Source organism: Papio anubis, chromosome 16 (genome assembly GCF_008728515.1).
Source record: "Papio anubis isolate 15944 chromosome 16, Panubis1.0, whole genome shotgun sequence".
Lineage (NCBI taxonomy): Eukaryota > Metazoa > Chordata > Mammalia > Primates > Cercopithecidae > Papio > Papio anubis.
In genome coordinates, this window is record NC_044991.1 from 42,859,852 (window position 1) to 42,878,782 (window position 18,931).

General features: G+C 39.2%; 1 protein-coding gene across 3 annotated transcripts in view; it reads right to left on the minus strand.

The window, feature by feature from the left end:
* The window catches only part of MACROD2 (mono-ADP ribosylhydrolase 2), a 2,100,238-nt gene that overhangs the window by 538,314 nt on the left and 1,542,993 nt on the right, over positions 1-18,931 (minus strand). For all 3 annotated transcript variants that reach the window (XM_021921837.2, XM_003905088.5, XM_009216566.4), the window contains exon 8: positions 15,581-15,654. In XM_021921837.2, coding sequence (XP_021777529.2) covers positions 15,581-15,654 — 74 coding nt within the window. The remainder of the gene's footprint in view (positions 1-15,580; positions 15,655-18,931) is intronic.

Genomic DNA, 18,931 nt, shown 5'->3' on the forward strand with positions numbered 1-18,931 from the left:
TGGTAGTTTACTTTTATCATTAAAGGCAAATACAATGCTTTTGATGATTGTAGTTATGAACTTGGAATTCTGAATTAAATACTCAACTGCCATTTATTTGCTGTATGATCTTTAAAGTCTAAGTTCTCTCATCTCATCAAAAAAGGGGACTAATTATGGCTATAACATAGGATCTTTGTGATAATTAAATTATTTAATTCAAGTAACATACTCAGACAAAGAAAGCATTCAATACTTCAACACCTGTGACTATTTTTCATTTACATACAGTCATATACCACTTAATGATGGAATACTTTCTGAGAAATGTGGCATTAGGCAATTTCATTATTTTTTGAACATCATAGAGTGTACTTACACAAACCTGGTGCTACAGAATACTACACACCTATGTTATATGACATAGACTATTGCTCCTAAGTTACAAGCATGTTACTTTTCTGAATATTGTAAGTAGTTGTGACATGGTGATAAGTATTTGTGTGTGTAAACATATCTGAACATGGAAAAGATACAGTAAAAGTACAGTAGAAAAGATTAAAAAATGGTACACCTACATAGGACATCCACCATGAATGGAGTTTGCAGGACTGGGAGTTGCTCTGGGAAAGCCAGTGGGTGAGTGGTGAGTACATGGAAGGCCTGGGACATTACTGTACATGGTTGTGGACTTTATGCACACTGTACATGTAGGCAACCCTACATTTATTTGAAAATTTTGTTTCTTTAATATAAATTAACTTTAACTTACTGTGTTTTTTTATTTTTTAAACTTTTGACTCTTGTAATAACACAGTTTAAAATAGAAACACATTTTATAGCTGCACAAAAATATTTTCTTTCTTTATATCCTTATTCTGTAAGTTTTTTCTATTTTTAACATTTTAAATTTGTTCATTGACTTTTAAAACTTTTTTTTTTACAAAAAGTAAGACACAAAACTCATTAGCCTAGGCCCACATCAGTTCAGAATCATCAGAATATCACTAGGTGATAAGAATGTTTCTACTTCATTATAATCTTATAAGACCACCATTTTATATGTGTTCTGTTGTGACAAAAAATGTCATTATGTGGCACATGACTGTATTTTTAGTTAGTGAAAGACCAAGCTCAAGTTGATTTGCTTTTGAAATCCAGTTACCCTGGGCTATTACTGGTAGGTCAAAAAGTTTACTTTTATTTGTAACGAAGCAAGATGTCACATTATTTTAAATCCTCAAAATGAGGTCTCTTGAATTCAGTATGGAAATGTATGAAAAACAGTACGACATAGGCTTTGAGTATATCAATCTATCCCTTGTCACTGTTTCACACACATGTGCATGTGCACACATGCAAGCACACACACACACAGCCTCTGGTACATATATTGAAGATATTTCATGTTTCACTTAGTTCAAGGCTCTAAGCTGCTGAGTAAACCATCAGCTTTTAAGAGTTTCACAGGTAAAGTAATAATGCATGTGTGGAAGGAGGCTTGGGGGCAATTTAAATCCCATTCCTGCTGCAACAATTTCATGGAATTCCTTTAATTACACATTTAACAAGTCTAATAATACATTTCAGAGAATACATTTATCACCACCTCTAAAGAAAACCATTACCCGCTGTACTTAGAAAACAGGGGATTTATTTTCTTTTTCCTTTGCCTCCTGAATAGAACGTGACTATTTGGGGGTTCATTTGCTGCTGGCAAATGGCCATTTCCTGCCTCTAGACAAAAACGCTTAAAAGAACTTATAAAAAACAGTTGAAATCCTCTGTAGACATCTAATAACTTATAAAGAAAAGAACGTTTGATGAGTTAGTGCAAATGAATCAGGGACATATGGATCCTATTTCCCTTGAGTTTAAATTTGTAGAGAGAAGAACTTAGAAAAATGAACTTTGTAGATGTCACTGAACCCAAGGGAAAAACATATGAGATAATTACTCAACTTAATACATTCCTAAGCTGCCCTGTGCTTAGCTGAAGCACACCCAGGTCATGTGTAGCTCCATTTGCACTGTCAAATGCACACCCCATCAGGCTCTAATTGTTTTCAGAGTAAAATTTTGAACAGCAGAAAATATTAAGGTAGGTGGTGTTCTCAGCAATGAATTTTAATATAGAGGTTCATTTCCTAATTCCTTAAAGAAATTTAATTGCACCAGTGGTGGGGGCTCCTAGAAGCTCTGTGGGTGGCACATATCTCCACATCCAGGGTCTGATTCACATGAGGGTGGTGTAAACAGGCTCCAGTAAAGAACAACGGGGTACCAACCAGAAAATCATCTCCTGCGGCCATGCTTAATGGCACCTTCATGTCCAGGGAGAATTAATTTGCTTCACATGACTGAGTACTTCATTCTCAAAAGCTGTTTCAGGAACCAATATAATTACATAAGATCCATGAGATAGCCCTGTTGGCTTTATTTTCAAATCTGCCGAAGATAAGTACTCAGAGAAGAATTCAGTTGTATATGTTAATGATTTTTGCTAACTTATTAAATGCATCTCTTGCATGGAGGCATCAAAGGCAATATCCAGAGACAATGATTACTATCAACCGGATATTGGGAATATACTAAAATGCTTTCTAAAAGATGGCAAACGGCCTCTACTATGTACAGTGTGCCACAAAAGCTGTCTAGCAACTCCCGTGGATATTTAATGTGAGTTGAGTTACATTATGTGTAAACTTCATCAAATTCACTTATTGGTCAACTCATGTCAAGTGCTTGTGAGTAGAAAGTAAGCTGTGGCCGCCCCAGGACTAGCTAGACAATACAGCCCCAACCCTAGGCTCCTAATCCCTTGTTAGAAGGCCAGTCGTAAACTGGTTGAGAGGAGAGATTTACTCTCACAGTTCTCACTTAACATAGCATTTTCCTCACTGAAGCACTGAAAAGAACAAATGTAAGTTTTTACTGCAGTATGTCCTAGCCATAAAAGATTGTTGAGAGCAACTGGTCTAATCTTTCTCAACCAGTAGCTGGAGAAATTTTCAAAATATAGGCCACTATCCTCTCAGATACTCTGATACAGTACATTTAGGGTATGCCCTAGTATCTGATTTAAGAATTTTTCCCAAGTGATTTTCACCTTATCTTACAGGTGAAGAATAGGTCCAGAATGATTGTCACATCTCCAAGAATCTTCTTGTCTCACTGATAAGCTAAGCAACCCCTTGGTCATTAGGGGAGTACTTCAGTAGGTAACAGGGCAGAAGAAGCAGCCCAGACTAAGGGAAATCTGCTGGTTAGAAACAGGCAACATTTATGTTGCAAGATATATACAGCTGAGTTATTCTTATGCAATGTTCAAACTCTAATCTCAGCACATAAAGTGAAAATTTCACGAGTAAAATTATTCTTTAAAATTCTTCAGAAAGGCCCTATGTTGTAAACTGACATATCACATCTCAATAAGGTCAGGAAATCCAGTTTTGTCTCCAGCTTTAGGGGAGATTGCTGGGCCTTTTTTTAAAGACCCCATGAGCAAAAGGTGAAGTTTTGGGCTTATATTGAGAAACAATGTCAGAGAAACAACAACAACTAAAAGTCTTTATGTACTAGCATCACATCAATGCAGAAAGAAGCTAAGGAACATGTGAGAATTCATAAGTCTTCTAATTGGACCAATTAGAAGAAAAGTGAATTCATATGTCTTATTTCAGTCAATGGTTTACTATGAAACTTAAATGATATCATTTAATTTTTTTTTTCTCATCTTCTTTTAAAGAGTGAACATGACAGAGGCTATATGTGTGCATAGCTCCTTCCCGCCACTGGCCATCACTTGCCCTGGTGCCCAGCAGCTCACATGCTAGGTGGCTGCAACCCTTGCTGTGGAATCGAGTCTAAGGCCAGTATTTCAGGATCCAACTGGGGTTTCACTTCCTTCCCTGAGGCCCTCAACCTGGAATCACAGATGTGAATCTGACCAGGTTTTAGTAACTTCTATTCAACACAAGTTTAGTGTTCATTTCCTAATTCCTTAAAGAATTAGTAGATCCCCCAATATTCTTCTATTCTCTGCTTCTTGCAGATGAATAGTCTCCTCACTAAAAGGTTGGGGCTTTCTGCCACGGACTTCAAAGGAGTTCATAAATAGAAATGTAGACAACATAATCTGATTGCAGGAGAGCACGTTAGCTAGCCCTTCTGTCATGGGGCCCACTGTTACAGCCTCCAATGGTGCATGGCCAGAGGCTCACACTCTTGGGATGTTTCTTCTAGTATGTTTTGTGTTGAGCCATGAAACTGGAGAAGCAAGTGCTTTGCCAGACCTATTTAGTTTTCTTACCCTAGTGAGTAGCAATGGCAATATCAAATGAGTCTAGTGTTTCCAGAGGAACCACCTCTTTGCCTAGATGTGATTAGAGAAACAATGAGATGGTTTCAGGTCTGGTCACAGCTTCTATCTGAAACAGTACCCTGGCTGAAAACATCACCCATTAACAAGCAAATCATTTAATTCCACTAGAATGGGAAAGTGCCTTTTTTGTTTTTCCTGAGTTGAGCTAGATGACAGCATCAAAACTGTTAATTTTCCCTTCAATCAGGGCAGCATACGAGTCCAAGTCCATCAAGGTAAAGGACAAGGAAAAGGTTTCTTTTTCCTTCCTACCTAGCAGGGATGGAGGTGCATGCTTCTAGCTCCAGAAAACAGTTGTTAGAATGTCCTTCAATAGGACCTCCCAGTGTTGTTTTTATCCCCGTGTCTGATGTAGATACAACCACATGCTCAGAGGTTTATTTTCTATTTATAAAAATGTCACATCATTTGGATAATCAGCACATTTAATTTCATAAGGAGCTTTAAAAGTTGGCTATTTTGAAACCACCATGTAATCCAGATCATTTACAGAAAATCAACATGGCGGCCTCTCCTCCTACACTAAATGGGTCAAGGTTGTTAATATCAACTCTAAAGATACACCCATATGGGGGTTGGTAATCATCTTAAAGGCATACAGACAGCACATGCAAATGTTGCTTGATCTTTGGTATGCCACCGGAGGAGCCTGGAGAATCATGGAGTGTAAGGCTTCCTATAGATTTGATTGTGCTATGAAGACACGGGCAAAGGCATGGGCAGGATGCATCAGTGGGCCTGCTCCAGAGGACAGACATCAATGGCACAGAATCTTGAAGCTAGAAGAGACAAGCCCACCCTCCCTATTTTACAGATGAAGAAATGGAGTCCGGAGAGCTGGAGTTAATTGTTTAAAGCTATGTAAGAATGTGGAAGAATCTGGTTAGAACACCAAACTTCCTCTTTGGAGTGAGGGTACACAGTGGTGGTTATAACTGCACCCTACCTCTTACCACCCTACTTCCAGGAGCCACAGTTCCCATTCTTGCTGCGTGGAAGAGGAGCTGAGCTTCTGTTACATAGTGGGCTCCTGAGTACATTCCTGCAGGCTTGGAACTTCTAAGCCAAACTTTGCAAAGGGATCCGTTCTTTTTCAAATATACCAATCCCAACCCTAGGAACATCCCGGCCAAGCCATCTGAGCAAACTGCATTCTCTCTCCTTTTTTAAATACCTGTACCCCAAAGTTTGATTTTAAAGAGTTTCTATTTCACCTGTCTCATGATATTTCTTAGTTTCTCCTCAGCACTGGCTTCTGTTAATGTGTGTTTCCTACCTCCAGGTTGCAGGAAAGAAGGAGGAAAATACAGCCATCAGAAAATTAATTAATTAGTTAATTACTGTCTTTTGATGTTCCTCCAGTATGAAGGGAATATTGAAAGACGGATTTTATAAAAAGCACTCTAACTAATTTTACTATTTAGGACAGTGACTCTCAAATATTTTTCCAGCCAACACATTTGAAGGATGTAAAATATTCTCATCATAAATAGTGGTTCAATATAGCAGAGGTTCTCTGAAAGTGGTAGAATAAACTATTTAAAGCATATACTTTTGAAAAAAAAATAATCCTTCAAATGATTCTCAACCTTCCCTTTTCTCTAGTTAAAAATTATTTTTGAGTTGTAAAAACTTAAAATGGGTGGCCATTGCATTTTGCTAAAATATACTGCTTTTTGCTTCAGTTTTGGTTCCTCACTTGAACCAACAGAATGGGCTCTATGACTCTTGCCAACTGCCCCCAAATCTGGGACATCTTCAAATTATCTTCTTAAAGAAGAACCTTCCAAAATGGTAGGGAACATGGTAGCTGTGCTCCATATCCCTCAGCTTCACCACCATTTTTTATTCCTGACTCCAGGTGGCAAAGAAATCCCATGGGAAAACCCTAACCAACCTATTTGGGTACTACTCTCATATATGGCTAAATCTGGGTAAGGTGCCCAACCCTAGACGGGTCACAGAAGCAAGGTTATAGTAGAACATGAAAGTGCCTTATTAGTTGACTTTTAAAATTCCCTTTAACTGTCATATCTGGGAAATTAAAGATTTAAAAATAACTACCTTGAAGAGAGTTTGGTGAAGACAGAATGTGTCTTTGGGCCATGCCTCTGCCACGGGACACATCAGGGGTCAGATAAATATTGATTTCCCTTCCCTCTTTCTTCCCTCTTTAACTCCTTCATGTACCTATTCTACATGTGCTAGAACTCTTTCTAGAAGGTCTAGACCTAGTGGCAGTATATATGAATTACCCTCCATGCCTATTTAAACAAAATCCCAACCCCCTCAAACCACTCAACCCCAACAGAGTATTTTTCTAGGTTCTCTCTGCAATCCCATGCACTCCATTCTGTTTATCTAGACACAACGTGGCATAATGGACATAGTACTATGTTCAGGAGGGCTGGCTGAGAAGGATGTATATTGATTATATGCAAGTGCAGAAGACAGCAAGCCACCCTAATCTACATGGGACTGTAGGTTGGTGTCCCTAGAGCACCCCAAGACCTTGATTGCCTGATACCCCTTACTGGGAGGAAACAAAACAAAACATTTGTTGGACTTTAATGAGCCCCCCACCAGAGTAAGAATGGGGGACAGGGCATTTGGGCAAGCTCAGCTCAATGCTTAGAAGTGTGTAATTAGAGCCCTCCCCATTGCTGGCTGACTGGTAATAGGCTCACTAACTGAAACAGCAAAATGCGTATTTTTCCATGTACTGTGCTTCCTACTGACCACAACAGGGCTATGGAGCATGAAAGCAACCCTTGATGTTGTCTTGGGGCTTTAGCTTCTGGCTCCAAAACCTCATTGTGCCAACTGCGAGAGATGCTAAAGCAGGTTGAAGCTGGAAGTGTTGCTGGATCTGTCCACCTGGCAAACTCTTGTGTGGGGCAGTGTATGGTGACACCAAGCACTGGAATGCCCCCATCAGAAGGGGAGAAGCTTCCTTGGGGCTTAGCTTTCATTCTAACAATGGAACAATAACTGCGCCATTCACAACCCAACAACGACAGCCCCAGATGACTGTCCAAGGGGGTGAAGAAAGAAAGAAAAAGAAAAAAGAAAAGAAAAAGAAGAAAGAAAGAAAAAGAAAGAGAAAAAGGAAGGAAAAGAAAAGGAAAGAAAAGAAGAAAAGAAAAGGAAAAAATAAAAAGGAAGGAGAAAAGGAAGGAAGGAGAGAGAGAAAGACAGGAAGGAAGGAAGGAAAAAGAAGAAAGAAAGAAAGAAAGAAAGAAAGAAAGAAAGAAAGAAAGAAAGAAAGAAAGAAAGAAAGAAAGAAAAAAAAAAGAAAGAAAGAAAGAAAGAAAGAAAGAAAGAAAGAAAGAAAGAAAAGAAAGAAAAGAAAGAAAGAAAGAAAGAGAAAGAAAAGGAAGGAAGAAAGGAAGAGAAAGCAAAGAAAAACCGAAGAAGGAATTGAGAGAAGCAGGAAGGGAGGGAGGAAGGAAAAAACGGAGGGAGACAGAAGGAAAGGAGGGAAGAAAGGAGAGAGAGAGAGAAAGAGAAGGGTAGGGAGAGAGGGAGAGAAAAATAAAGAGGTAGAGAGAAAATGTAAAATGTTAGTGAGTCATCAGGGTTCTTGAAGAGCAAATGTAACACAGCGTATCTGCAAAGTCTGGGAATAATTGTCCTCAGTGCTGTCACAGCCTATGAGTGTCATGGCTCCACCTAAACGTCATGTTTGGGCTAGTCAAAGGATACGTTTTTATAGCAGCATATTAGGATGATGATGATTATTACCATAACCACATTACTGCACAGGATGTGACCATTTCAATGTTGCAATTTGTTTTTTCAAGTGCACAAATTTTAACACTAAATTCCACCAAAAACTAAGGCCATAATACTCAGATGATGTTTGTGGACATATAAAGGCATTCTTGAGAGAGAGCACGAAGCATTTCATTTGCTCTTTCCAGGTCTCTGAATGTTAACCACACCCCTGCATTGCATAGATTTGGAGGATGGCACATTATGCTTTTTGCATAAGTGTAAATAATAGTCCACAGGAATTTGGAGCTTGTTTTGAAATATATAATTTTCCCATCATAAATGTAAGCATCATTTCATGTTTCGTTTAAACCCCCTTTTTAAGAATCACAAAGATCCTAAGGCGTTTCATGTCAGAGACATAAGGCAGGCCCCACACTGGGGTTTTTTTGGTGATCCATAATGTGATGCTGAAATAAAAGTGGCAAACAATTTTTAACACCGCATATGCTCAAAGACCTCTGCCAAGAAGGGGGAAAAAATAGTCTTGGCACCAGAAGTTAAAGTGCAACAGTTTCTTTGTGATCAGTAATGAGGAACCAAGTGGCTGTGTCCTCGACCTTGTCAAATCAGCATGAGAGCAGCATCTGAACCACTCAGGAGGCTGGACGTGCATTTCTACAGTGGATTCCTAATTCTGTTTTCTGGGGTAGAGAAATATGTTCAGCTTCTTCAGCAGTTTGTGAATTATGTGCCTGAATATTGGAAGGCAAGGGAGGTGACAAGGCTAACTGCTTCCACGCAGTAGAGACCAACGTCTCTACTTCCAAAGGACATCAAGGATGAACTCAAAGCTTCTTTTGTCTCTGGCTATCAGCAGCTTACCGTGAGGCCTAGACCACACTGGGTAAGGTCTGGGGGCCTTGGCTGGTATGAAATTGCAGAGTTGGACATCTGTCTCAGAGCTATGCTGCCACATATACACAGCATCTCAGGATCCCCTGCCACATCTGTAAGCTTGCTACTTTAAGTGACAAACAGCAATACCACAGGTGTTGTGTTTCCCTCAGAAGGCACAGAGTAAACTATTTAAATGACAAGTAGATGATATTTAACATTTTGAACAACAATCTGTTTGTGCTAAAGGCATAGTTTTAAAAAATTATGTCGGGCAAAGACCCAAACCCTGCATGCGAGGAGAGAAAAGTACCACCTTCCTCCTACATAAAAGAAAACCCATTTGGGTTTTGAAAATACAGAGCTGGGGGTTTTTCCTTGCCAGTGATTTCCAGATCTAGCCAGGTGACCTAGCCAAGGGCCTTCAAAGATGAACCAAACACTTCTCCATTGAATTGTCCCCAGCCTAGAACAATGGGATCTGTCTGGGGAGGAGAGCAGTATAGACAGGAGGGAGAATATTAGGGAATTCCCTTGGAGTAGTTCAGCGGGAAGGAGTCCATCCTCAACAGCCCACAGAGATAATGCTGGGGCCGGGCTTCAGGGGAACCATGGGCTCCCCTTTGGATAGCTGCAGGTGACCACAGCTTTACTTAGAGCCTCCTAGAATGCTGAACTTCTGTCCATCTATCTGCTTCTTTATAATTGATGGTAGGAGGAGAGGGGTTCAGGTTTCCTTCATGACACAACTAATCCTTGATGAGCACTTTAGGGTTCCACATTTAAAAGTTCCTGGGAAATCCACTGATCTTCCAGCTCAGAATCCTCATCTTAGAAGCCGTATCCCCTGACTAGCAGGACTTTCTGGGAAACCGGACAAATGGTGCTAGGTGCTGTAGGATGCTTGCTCCATTGAGGTATCTGAAATATTGAATATGACTGCCATGACTTGCAAATATCTCACACTATCAGGACATTCGTGGCTCTGAAGAGTGAAATGCATCCTGTTCTACTTTTCTGTGGAAAAAAATGGCAAATATGTACACTGTCCCAGAGACCAATAGCCAAATGCCATATGAGTCCCTGGGGTAGAACAATAGAACGGGTACTGTAAAAACATTTCTTAGGCTAACTTTCAGATATGAGCAGGGGGTCTCAGAGCTGCAGAGTGGGGAAATCCCTATTCCACAAAGAATTATATTTTTAGATTGCATGAAAAATAAGGAATGCATGAAATTGCATTTGATAACACAGAGAAGCCACCCCAACTTAGAAATCTAGGCCACATTTCCACTGTTGATTTCCATAACAGTCTCTTATTTTGCTCACCTATTTCTGTAATAAAGTTACTACTTGAGAAAAATGGTGCACTTAGAGAAAGGGTATCATGCTACCTGCTGTCAATTTTTACTGCCAACTCTGATATTCTTTTCTTTTGGTTTTCTGAACTCAGAAGTTCTTAATACTTAATTTAGCTGAAAATGCCAGTGGGTAATCTTCAGACCCTGCCTGCCTTATGTTTGATCCCTGGGCTTCTCTGCCACCTTACCTCTTCAGTCATGATTTTCATTTCTCTGTATTTCTCTTCTGTGTTGTGAGATAATTCATCAATCTGATCTTCTCATAGCAATAATTCAGTTCTCAGTAGTGAATATTCTATTTTGTTTTTTTCTTAAATTTTTCAACTCAAGAGTCATTATGTTTTTCAATTCTAAGTCATTTTTGTGCCTCAGTTACAGACTTTTGAGAATTCTCCTTCTTCTTGTTTTTCTTTTTCTTTTTTTTTTTTTTTTGTTGTTGAAGTGCTGCTTTAGCTCTTCTGCTAGAATTGCCATTGTTTGAGCCACTACGCTGTGTGTGCAGCAGGGTTCCTCCCCCAGGGTTTCTGAGTCCTCTTAAATGTATGCTGTGCCCTCGCAGTTCAGACTTTGGGTAAATTAAACAAGTGGATGGTGGGCAACAAAATATGATTTTTTTCCTCCTGACCACTGGGACTCCAGTCAGACCTCTCTGGGTGTGGAAGTATCCAGCCACACCAGCTGACAGTGATTTATGAAATTAAACATAAGCAAATCAACTACTGTGTTGGAAAAGAAAAAGTGCACATTCCTGATGGTTTAGAAATCGGAGAGTAAGTTAATGGTGAAATGTAAAAGCTCATCAATTATATGACAGCATCGATTATTAATGGGGAATGACAGCCACAGACCATGAAATTTGTGAATGTTGAATAATAAACTCAGCTGAATAAGAAAAGTATGACCACTGATGGGAGACTCACATTACATTGATTCCTCCTTTTTGTGTTTTAAAGGAAAATTTTTGGGGAACCCAACCAGCTAAGAGCTTCAGAAAATGCAACCTTATCCATCGAACCCAGGCCTTGCCCCAGGTAGGGCTGATTGACCCATGAATGGACACACACAGTCACAATGGGGCCACGTGTAAGCAGGTGAATGAGAATAAAAGATAACATGCAAAATGATAATAATAATGAAACAGAGACACGGGAGAGAGAGACATAGAGATGGAGTGGGAGAGAATGAAAATGAGCTACCTAGGTTCTCATTGGATTTATAGTTTGAGATTCTATCATTCATGAGACTCATCTCTAATTCTGGCCCTTGGATTTCAAGACTTTTTTTTAAATGTAGTTCACTGATACAACACATTATCCTTTTGACCATAGTCCTTTTTCTTGCAAGCAATCTCAAACTGAGGCCAAACTCAAGTTAAAGTTATGGTAATCTGATCAATTTCACCAGGTCTTTCTTTCCTACTTCTTTCCTGAGCTTTAGGCTCCAATAACCAATTGTCTACATGAAATCTTCATTAGATATCTAAAATCATTTCAGACCTTAACTATCTGTAGCATGGCAACACAATTCTTGTCTTCTTTATATTTTTCATATAAACATGCTCTTATACCAATATTCTTCATCTCAGTAAATGCACCAAAACTTACTCAGCAGCTCAGGCCAAAAATTTAGCTGTCATCCTTGATTCTTCTCTTTTTGCCATAGAGCACATCTGATTTACCTTTATAATAGACACTACTAATTTTTGTCAATATTCAGTTTGCTCTATTCTGAACATACAAAAAGGCTACATTTTCTTGTCTCCTGGAACTTAGTCCCTGGATGCCTTTTTCTGGACAACGAAATGTGAGCAAAAGTTATATGCATCATTCCTTTGTAGAAACATTTCTACAAGGGAATTGATTATCTATCTTTTCTTGCCATGTGATAGATGATATTTCCCATGGTAGAGTTATCTGTCAGCCTGGGTTTGTAAGTCAGGTCTCTCTGCTGACTCAAGATGTACAAACAGTGTGAGCAAGAAACACACCTTTGCTGTTTGTGATACCAAGATTTGGGGGTAGTTTGTAACTGCAGCATAAGCTACCCCATCCTAACAGAAAACAATCCTCTAGTCCTATTGGCGGCATCATCAAAGTGTACTCCCAACTTGATGCTTGTTACCTCCTTTTCTACCACCACTGTATTCCAGAGCAAACTCCTGCCTGGATTTACTGCAGCATCCTCTTAATTGATCTGCCATTTCTTACTCTGGTATCTTATAAATATCAGATATTCTTTTTGGAAGAGCAGCCAGGCTTGTTTTTTAAAGGTGAATTATCTGTGTTAGTCTCCTGCCCAAAACGCTTCAACAACTACCCACTAGAATAAAATTCAAAGTCTCTCTATGAACCTCAAGACCCCATAATCTGACTCTGTCTATTTCTCCAAACTTGTCTCCTGCCATTCTTTCATCTCTCTGCTTCAACCACATTGGGTCTCACCATTGCTAGGAAGCAGTAAGCTCATTCTGTCTTCCAGGCTTTTCTCCTGTGGTTCTCTCTGTGTGGAATGTTTTACCTCAAGACTTCTGTCTGGCTTGGCTTCCTCCTTCCCATTGTACAAATTTGTATTCCAAGATTATGTCCTCAGCACAATCTCTACCTAAAAACACATTCTCCAATTGCCCTGTTTTATTTTGTAAAGCACTCTTTGAACTTTGCTGTTTCTTTATTTTTTATTTACTTAATTTATGTTAAGCAAACATAATTTTTTTTCTAGACTACCAATATGACAAAGCAAGGATTTTGTTTTTCAGTGCTCTGTCCCTGGAATATAAAAAAGTATCTGGTGCTTAGGGGGATCCAATAAATATTTATCAAATGAGTGAATTAATGAATAAGTAGCTTAAACAATCAGAACATCAAAATAATACTGCAATGAAGACAAAACAATTAGAAGCCATACTCTTTTATAAGTCCTTAACCTAGTCTGTTTGTTTGTTTTAACAGAGCAAAAAATAAATCAAAATACTGCTCATCAATTTATCTATGACCTACCAATTAGAATTCATTTATTTAGAAAAACCTGATGTGTTCAAATTGACTTGCTTAAATTAGCATATTGAAACTCAAGGTCTTTTTAAAAAGGGAATCAGCACAGGATATGGGTTTTTTTTTGTTTTTTTTGAGACGGACTCTCGCTCTGCCGCCCAGGCTGGAGTGCAGTGGCCGGATCTCAGCTCACTGCAAGCTCCGCCTCCCGGGTTCACGCCATTCTCCTGCCTCAGCCTCCCGAGTAGTTGGGACTACAGGCGTCCGCCACCGCGCCCGGCTAGTTTTTTGTATTTTTTGGTAGAGACGGGGTTTCACCGTGTTAGCCAGGATGGTCTCGATCTCCTGACCTCGTGATCCGCCCGTCTCGGCCTCGCAAAGTGCTGGGATTACAGGCTTGAGCCACCGCGCCCGGCCACAGGATATGTTTAAAGTTGCAATAGCAATAACTGAGTTTCTCAGTCCAAATTATCTATGTTTTCTACAATGGACCCAAGAAATTAGCAGAAAAATAAAAGGACATGAAAGCAAAAGAATAGACTCAAAGACAGGGTAGGCAAGTGAATTAAGCAGCAAACACTAGATTAGAAAATTTCAATGGAAAATAACTTTCTGTATAATTTAGCTAGAGAGAATCAATGAGTAGAATTTGTCAATGAGCTGTACATGTGACCAACATATTTATTCTTCATCACCACATCCTCAATGATATGAGTTTATGCGTTTGTCCATCACATGCCAAGATGACGCATGAAAACCTCCTCCAGTGGGGCATATCCTTGGATTACTATTCTAGTAGAAATGATGGATATGCACTGATATACTTGCTCGGTTATCAACTTTCACTCATGCAACACTTTTGCAAAGCAGTTAATCCAGGTGTGGAACATTTACTATGACCAAGTGATATATTGAAGATAACTGGCTTTTAAAGGAACTGAGTTTCTCTTTCTGGCCTCCATGGCATTCCAATAAGGAATGTCCAGTGAGTTATGAGAACTGGGTCAGTCTCTTGGTTCTGTGACTTTCCAATCTTGAGTATGTCATTTAACCTTTTGAGGGAGAATGCGGATGAAGATAACATATACCTACCCTAGAGATTTCATAAGGTTCTTGTGAAAAGAAAATAACACATGTCAAAGACATGTTTTGTAAGCTGGATATTTTAGCTATTTGTTTTTCTTCTGCTTCTTTGAGGTAATTTAAGATATCCTTTAAATTGAAGTTGCCATATTTATACATTTCAAAGTAAGAGGAAAATAAAGGGCAAGCACCAAAATGGATAGGTTTGGCCATGTGGTCAAGAAATGCTGAAATTACAATAATTAGAAAATGACACTGCTGTTTCTTCAAACACACAAAAGTACTAAGTGCTCTCTCATTTGAAAACCCCGTCACCTGTTTCCATATCTAATTATTTCCAAGTAATTCATCTCCTACCCAAGGAAAAAAGCTAAATTCATGGTCCACCATAAAATGAAACACAATTTTTATAGCCCTTATGTGAATAACTGAGGAGAAAAACAAAATCAGAAGAAAAATGCATAAGATTGTGCATTGTCTGAAACCTCTTAGCTGTTACAATATGTAAATCAACAAATCTCTGAAATTTAAAGCTCCATGGTCTCTAGTTATTTTGTTGCTTTGTTTACTTGAGTAATTCCCCCGTTCATCACTAAACATATTGCAAAGATCTTATTAAGCAGAATAGGAGACATGATGAATACTCTGATGAAGGCATTTAGTTTCATAAGAAATCCTGCTCATAACGATTTTGTGATCAATTACACAAGCCCACTTCAATCTCACACTCAGACGTGACTTTAGGGAAGTGATTAGTTATAAATCCAAAGAACACAGACACCAAACAATTACTGTACACCGGGAACCTCAAGTCAACAAAGATAACTTAGCTCTAAGGAAAATAGCACAGGAAAACTCGTTATTCTTAATGAAATCCATCCTGTTCTCTTTTTCACACATATAACCCATACTATCCACAGATGGAAAAAAAATTAGATGGCTAAATGAATCTGCTCAATTCACCAAATAGATCAATAGAGTTACTGCATTCCATCAATTACAGAAAAATATTTAATGTAACTCTCATGTAACCCAAGTGACGAATGGTCAGCTAGGTTTGGCTCATTGACTAGGTTTAGTTGATATTTATAACATTTATGTGCTTCTTTGGGGGGAACTGAGCATCAAATTACATTATCCTGAATGTTCACTGATTATGCCGTTCCTCCTACCTCATGGTGATTCTTGGCAAGCCATTCCTTAATGGTGCTGAGGGCAATGACTGCAGCAGGCTCGTTCGGAAAGCCTAGATGAAGAGCAGAAAAAAACAAATGAACAACGTAAGATGAAGGCAATAGAGAGGTTAATCACGCTACGACACTGGAGTTTTCTCATTTAAGCAATATTCAATTCAGTCAATAAGTACAGGCCTCAGTAAGATGTACATGGATATAAAGCCTGTGATCCTACACACAGGCATTAAGGGGGCTGGTCCTACACCAGTACAGAGTTTAAAAATAATTTAATTGTGTCTCTAATCTTATAACAATGTCAATTAAAAACATATTTATATATGCTTAATAGATTACGATGTACTTTCGTATTGTTTTCTTGTAAGAAGTGGTCAGATTAAAGTTTATTATCCTCAGCTTAAAACAAAAAGCACATGTGTCTCAGAGAAAACATATAGTTAGCCCAGGGTCAGTTATGCCCATCACAAGGCCAGCAGCACTCCACCAATGGACCATACCACAGAAACCTATTGTGAGAATTCAAAGAGGGTATTTCCTGTTTCACCTGGGGCCATCAGAGGTGATGCTTGTAATTGAGACAACATGAGCTAATCAGGTCTTGTTGTACAGGTTTGGTTTTAGAAGGGCAGCAAGAATGACAGTCTTATGCTTTGTCCCAGGGGGCAGGAGCGTACATGCTCAGAGTCTCCAAAACACATTCAGAATGTCACCTTAGCTGATCTAAACCAAACATATTCCTGGACCCACAGAACCATCAAACATTCTGCCAATAGTGATGGTATGTGAAGGAATAATCCTATCAATTTATATATTTATGGAGCAGGAAGAAGAAGAGATAGGAGTAACTATGCTACTGAAACTACTCTCTTTGAGCTCACCACTGGCTTCCTAATCACCGAATCCCATCACCTTTCAATTTATCTTCAAGCTAAATTGTTAGATGTGTTTAGTGTTCGATGTGTTTGACTAGTTTTTTATGTTTTATTCTCCTCTCACATATTTTAATTTTTTTAACTTTCTTACTTATTGTTTGAAAGTTTACAATTCAGTGGTTTGTACCATGTTTGTAAAGTCTTGCCATCATCACTAATTCCAGAATATTTTTATCATCCCATAACAAAACTCTGTACTCATTAATGGTCACTCCCCAAAGCCCCTGGTCACCCAAAGCCCCTGGTAACCATCAATCTACTTCTGTCTTTATGAGTGTGTGGCTTCTCCTCCTGAATTTTTCAACCCTGCCTTCTTCCACGTCTTCTTCTTCCTGTTTGACCAATTCTTTCCTAGCTTCTTTCTAGCAACATTCATTAAATGTGTGCCATTCCCAGCATCCTAAACTCAGCCCTCTTTTTTTCTTTATATGGCTTGTCTATGAAGATATTTTCTTGTCCAGAGTCCTCTGGGATATTGTCCATACAGATGCAGAAAGACAGAGATGTTGCAGAAATGGAGAGAGCCAAGACTTAAAAGACCCAGTTTTATTGGAGGGCAAATATGTATTCCAGTAGTTCAGACTGATAGTTCAGGTCTCAGTAGGTCTTCAGAAAAAAATGAGTGAGAGGACAGGAAAAGGACAGATACTGTCCCCATTTCCAAGAATATGTGTTGCTTTGCTGATTAGGTTTCTACAGGCTTTGCTAGAGAGTGCATTACGAAAGGGGACAAAACAAATCAGAGCCAAGCTTCATTTTTCTTAAAGGCAATGGCTGTGATATAGAAAATGTGCATAAGTTCTTGAACCTTTGTAATGTCTATCACATTTGGGATTGTGCATTTGTTATGAATTGTTTAATCCTATTCGTTTTCTTTAAATGAAGGCATCAAAATGTAAAACCTTTAAATTTTCTTTAAAGTTAAAAAGTATTACTGAACCCCACAAAAGTAGCTATGTCATACTTTTATTGAGTCCCTGTCCTCTAAAAGCCCAAAGTCTAGGGGAGGAAATAGACAAGTAAAGAGGCAAACAAAATGCAGCATAACAAGTGTATTAGGGGTATGTGGACACAGATAAAGAGGACTAAGCAAGAAAGAAGTGTGAGGTTTGCAGGAAATAATAGAATATTTGAGGAAGAGAGCTGTAACATGGGGAACCAAGGAGACATTATCCTCAGAAATAAGCTGTGAGTCCCGAGGAATCAATGGGAAAGGTTAGGAAAAATGAAGTAGAGAGGAAAGCAGGATGAGAGTACGGGTGAGCTGCAAAGAAGGAAGGAGGTGGCCAGGTGCGGTGGCTCATGCCTGTAACTCCAGCCCATTGAAAGCCTGAGGTGGGAGGATCATGAGGTCAGGAGTTCAAGACCAGCTTGGCCAAGATGGTGAAACCCCATCTCTACTAAAAATATAAAAATTAGCTGAACGTGGTGGCGAGCACCTGTAATCCCGGCTACTTGGGAGGCTGAGGCAGGGAATTGCTTGAACTTGGGGGGCAGAGGTTGCAGTCAGCTGAGTTTGTACCACTGCACTCCAGCCTGGGCACAGAGCAAGACTCTATATCAAAAAAAAAAAAAAAAAAAAAAAAAAGGAGAAGGAGGCCAGGATGGGCATTTGCTGTTAGGGGATTAACCATAGAAGGCCTTTTCTGTCCATCTCTGCCCTGAATTTAACACCTACATTTACAATCGCCTGGATACTTCCCTTTGATATGCTTCAGCACCAGATGCAACACATGCTCCTACCTAAAACAAATGTCGCCCCTGGCTTTCTGGTTTCTGTCTATGGCTTTACCTCTCTCCTAGTTACCGCCATGTTTGATTGCCTTCCCTGCTGGTAACCAAGTCCTAAAGGCATTTTCCCTCTGAACTATTTTCCACCTCGCCTTCTTTTCCTCCCTTTCCCACTGATTTCTTTCAAGGTCTGATCAGCCCTGACCCAGACAACTGTAGCTGACAACTGTGCTCCTTTGGTCTTCCTTCCCTTCTCCAATCTATCCTGCAAGCCACTTTCAAGTGATTCTTTCTACAGCATAGTTAGCATTACACCTCAACCATACACAAAACAGAGGCAGCCTTTGTTGACTCTCCAACACAGAATAAACACGGGCACCTCAGCTTAGTGTTACACATTCCAATGACCCCACGGGGACTTTCTAGATTTATGTCTCAGTTTTCTTTTATTTATTCTCATCTCATAAAATTCTTCTCCAAATTTAGGTATGTTGAATAAGTATTTAAATCATAAAATTATAGGGCTATATAAAACTAATAAATACTGCAACCACACACAGTTGCAATGACCATCAGCATTAACATTCACCTTTAGAAGACATAATTCCCCACAGAGAAATTATACAAGTTGTCATAGAACCATGGCAACTATGGTCAGTTCTCAATA